We start from the raw sequence: 2,399 nt of genomic DNA on the forward strand, positions 1-2,399 counted from the left end.
TCAATCTTCTGGTTTTCTGGAACCCTGTAACAAATTGCAAACATAGTTAGTGGCTCCAGAATCTACAAACCAGGTATCTGTAGATTCAACCACATATCATATCTTAATAATGAGTGACTGGAGCATACCTTCAGAGTGTTTCTTTGTTGGATACACGCAACAATTCCTTTTCTAGTGCCCTTCCTTACCACAATGGAAACAATTTCCTTTGATTTTAGCCTTACCCTTAGCCTTGACAATTCCAACACTAGTACCAACCTTTTTAGGGACAGTGGAATCTTGCTTCTTATTATGGTTCTTGCCTTTCAGCTTTCTATGAGAAGAAAAACCCTTTTCCACTATATGAAAACTCCCTTGACCCTTAAAAATTCCTTCTGCAGCTTGCAGAGCATTCATCAGTTCTGATAAAGCATAAGCCATACTATTCATAGAATAATTTAGTTCGAACTGATTGAATGACTCTGGCAATGATTGCAGAATTATATTAACCTGGATCTCACCATCTATGTCTGCCCTAAGAACCTCCAGTTTATTGAAATAAGAATTCAGTTTTAAAAGGTGTTTGCTAACTGGAGTTCCTTCGGCCATACGAGCATTCATAATCTGTTTCATTACGACTTGTCGTGCCGCTCTACTTTGTTCCCCAAACATTTCCTTAAGGTTCAACAAAATGTCACGAGCAGTGACAAAAGACTGATGCTGATGTTGTAAAACGTTTGACATTGAAGCTAAAATATAGCACTTGGCCATTTCATCAGCCTTTTTGCCACTTCTCGTACATTTCCTTTAGCTCCTGGCTGTCATCAGGGTCAGGCAAAGGAGGGCACTCTTAAGTACAATATGAAGATTTCTCTTCCAGTCAACATAGTTTGGCCCAGTTAATTTGTTATTTTTAAGTATAGCAGCAAGTGGACTGAAAACATTTGACATCTGAAATATATACAAACATTCACGCATAAATAAAATGGCATACATACATAAACAAAAATGAACTTTAGTTTTTGTATAGCCTCTCCATGGGTCTCTTTAAACCACTGATAAAATGAAAACTTCGGTAATCATAATCCCTGTAAGTATTCACTCATTTATCTCAAGGGGCAATAAGAACATGCCACTACCAAAAGATTATGTCACTACCTTGATTAGACAAAAACAATTTCCACCATATCCCACTATCTAGACATCTCATGCCAAATGAAATATGGCAACCGATTTATCCTTGGCCTCTAAATGAAAATATTCCCTGAGGTGGAGCGTACTCCCACTTAGTCAAGTGTATACCATTGTGCAGAAGTAATGCAATTGAATGAGGTTTGTCTCCTAATGGTGATCATCCCCATTCGCCTGCCGCTAGTTCTATTGTAATACCCCTAATTTTAAAATGATAGTCTCGGTATTTTTCTTTTATGGTTTTATTGCAATTTTACATTCTTTATGTGTTTATTTGGCTATTAGTCTAATTGTTTTATTTGTTGTTAATTAATTGAGTTATTTGTATTAATTATTTTATTTAATTGACTTATTTGTTTTAATTGTTTAATGGATTAATTTAATTGTTTGTTTTCTTTATTATATGTTTATGTGGAAAATGAAATAATTGTTTTATTGGATTTAACTAGTTTTTTTATTCATTATAATTCTAGGGTTTTATAGGTTTCACGGGATAGCCGACTTTGTTAATTCAATTGGTTTTCTTTTCTTTTCCTTCTCTTAGTATAATAAGAATTAGGTTAAAGTAATTTGGGCTATAAATACAACAGTATACGTCTGTCTATGGTTGAAAACCCTATTCATGAACAGAGAGAGATTTGAGAGTAAACAGAGAGACTAGTTAGGTTTTCAGCCGTGGATTAAAGGTCGGACCAAGGAGGAAGGAAGGGATTGCTTGTGGGATTGAACTAGAGCAATAGGAGGTTTTACGATAGTCAGCAGTCTAGGAATTTGCCAGAAACTCAGAGACGACGATGAAAGGTTTCGAACTGAAACCTAAAGGCAAGTTTTATATTTATCTCCCTCCCTTTGACCTGTGTTCTTTGCATTCCTAAAGCAATTCCAGGAGTAAATAAGCGTAAAAATTAATCTTTTATGCATGTTAGATTTTATTAAAACAATATGTGTTTAAACAAATTAGTATTGCTTGATTTTAAGTTTCTTTGTAAATTCTTGCTGTAATTAGTTTAATCAATGCATAGTGGATTTAAATATATTTCTGGAATAGTCTGGGACCTAGTTCAGACCCCTAGGAACTCTAGCAATGGAGGACAAAGGAATGGGAAATCGCCGGAGAAGATACAGAGGAGGAAATCAAGAGGAGAGCCAGCTCCCAGTAGAGGGGAGGCGGCTCCCCTCTCAAAGAGGCGGTTCCCCACAGGGGGGAGCCGGCTCAACTAGCAAGGAGG

General features: G+C 36.3%; 1 protein-coding gene across 1 annotated transcript; it reads right to left on the reverse strand.

The window, feature by feature from the left end:
- Positions 1–750, reverse strand: LOC132309574 (uncharacterized). Its single transcript, XM_059807869.1, has 2 exons — positions 225–750; positions 1–77 (listed from the first exon to the last, which is right to left on the reverse strand). The coding sequence occupies exons 1-2, from the start codon at positions 748–750 to the stop codon at positions 1–3; spliced, it is 603 nt and encodes a 200-aa protein (XP_059663852.1).
- Positions 751–2,399: the final 1,649 nt, after the last annotated feature.

Source organism: Cornus florida, unplaced genomic scaffold, assembly GCF_030987335.1.
Source record: "Cornus florida cultivar Cherokee Brave unplaced genomic scaffold, ASM3098733v1 CherokeeBrave_3.0.0_Hap2_Chr05, whole genome shotgun sequence".
Classification (NCBI taxonomy): Eukaryota; Viridiplantae; Streptophyta; class Magnoliopsida; order Cornales; family Cornaceae; genus Cornus; species Cornus florida.

Excerpts from the sequence above, each read along its gene's own strand:
- LOC132309574 (XM_059807869.1), bottom strand. The coding sequence starts at position 750 with ATGGCCAAGTGCTATATTTTAGCTTCAATGTCAAACGTTTTACAACAT. Across the intron at positions 78-224 it reads TGGAATTGTCAAGGCTAAGG|ATACCTGGTTTGTAGATTCT; the intron begins GTAAGGCTAAAA and ends TTGAATCTACAG.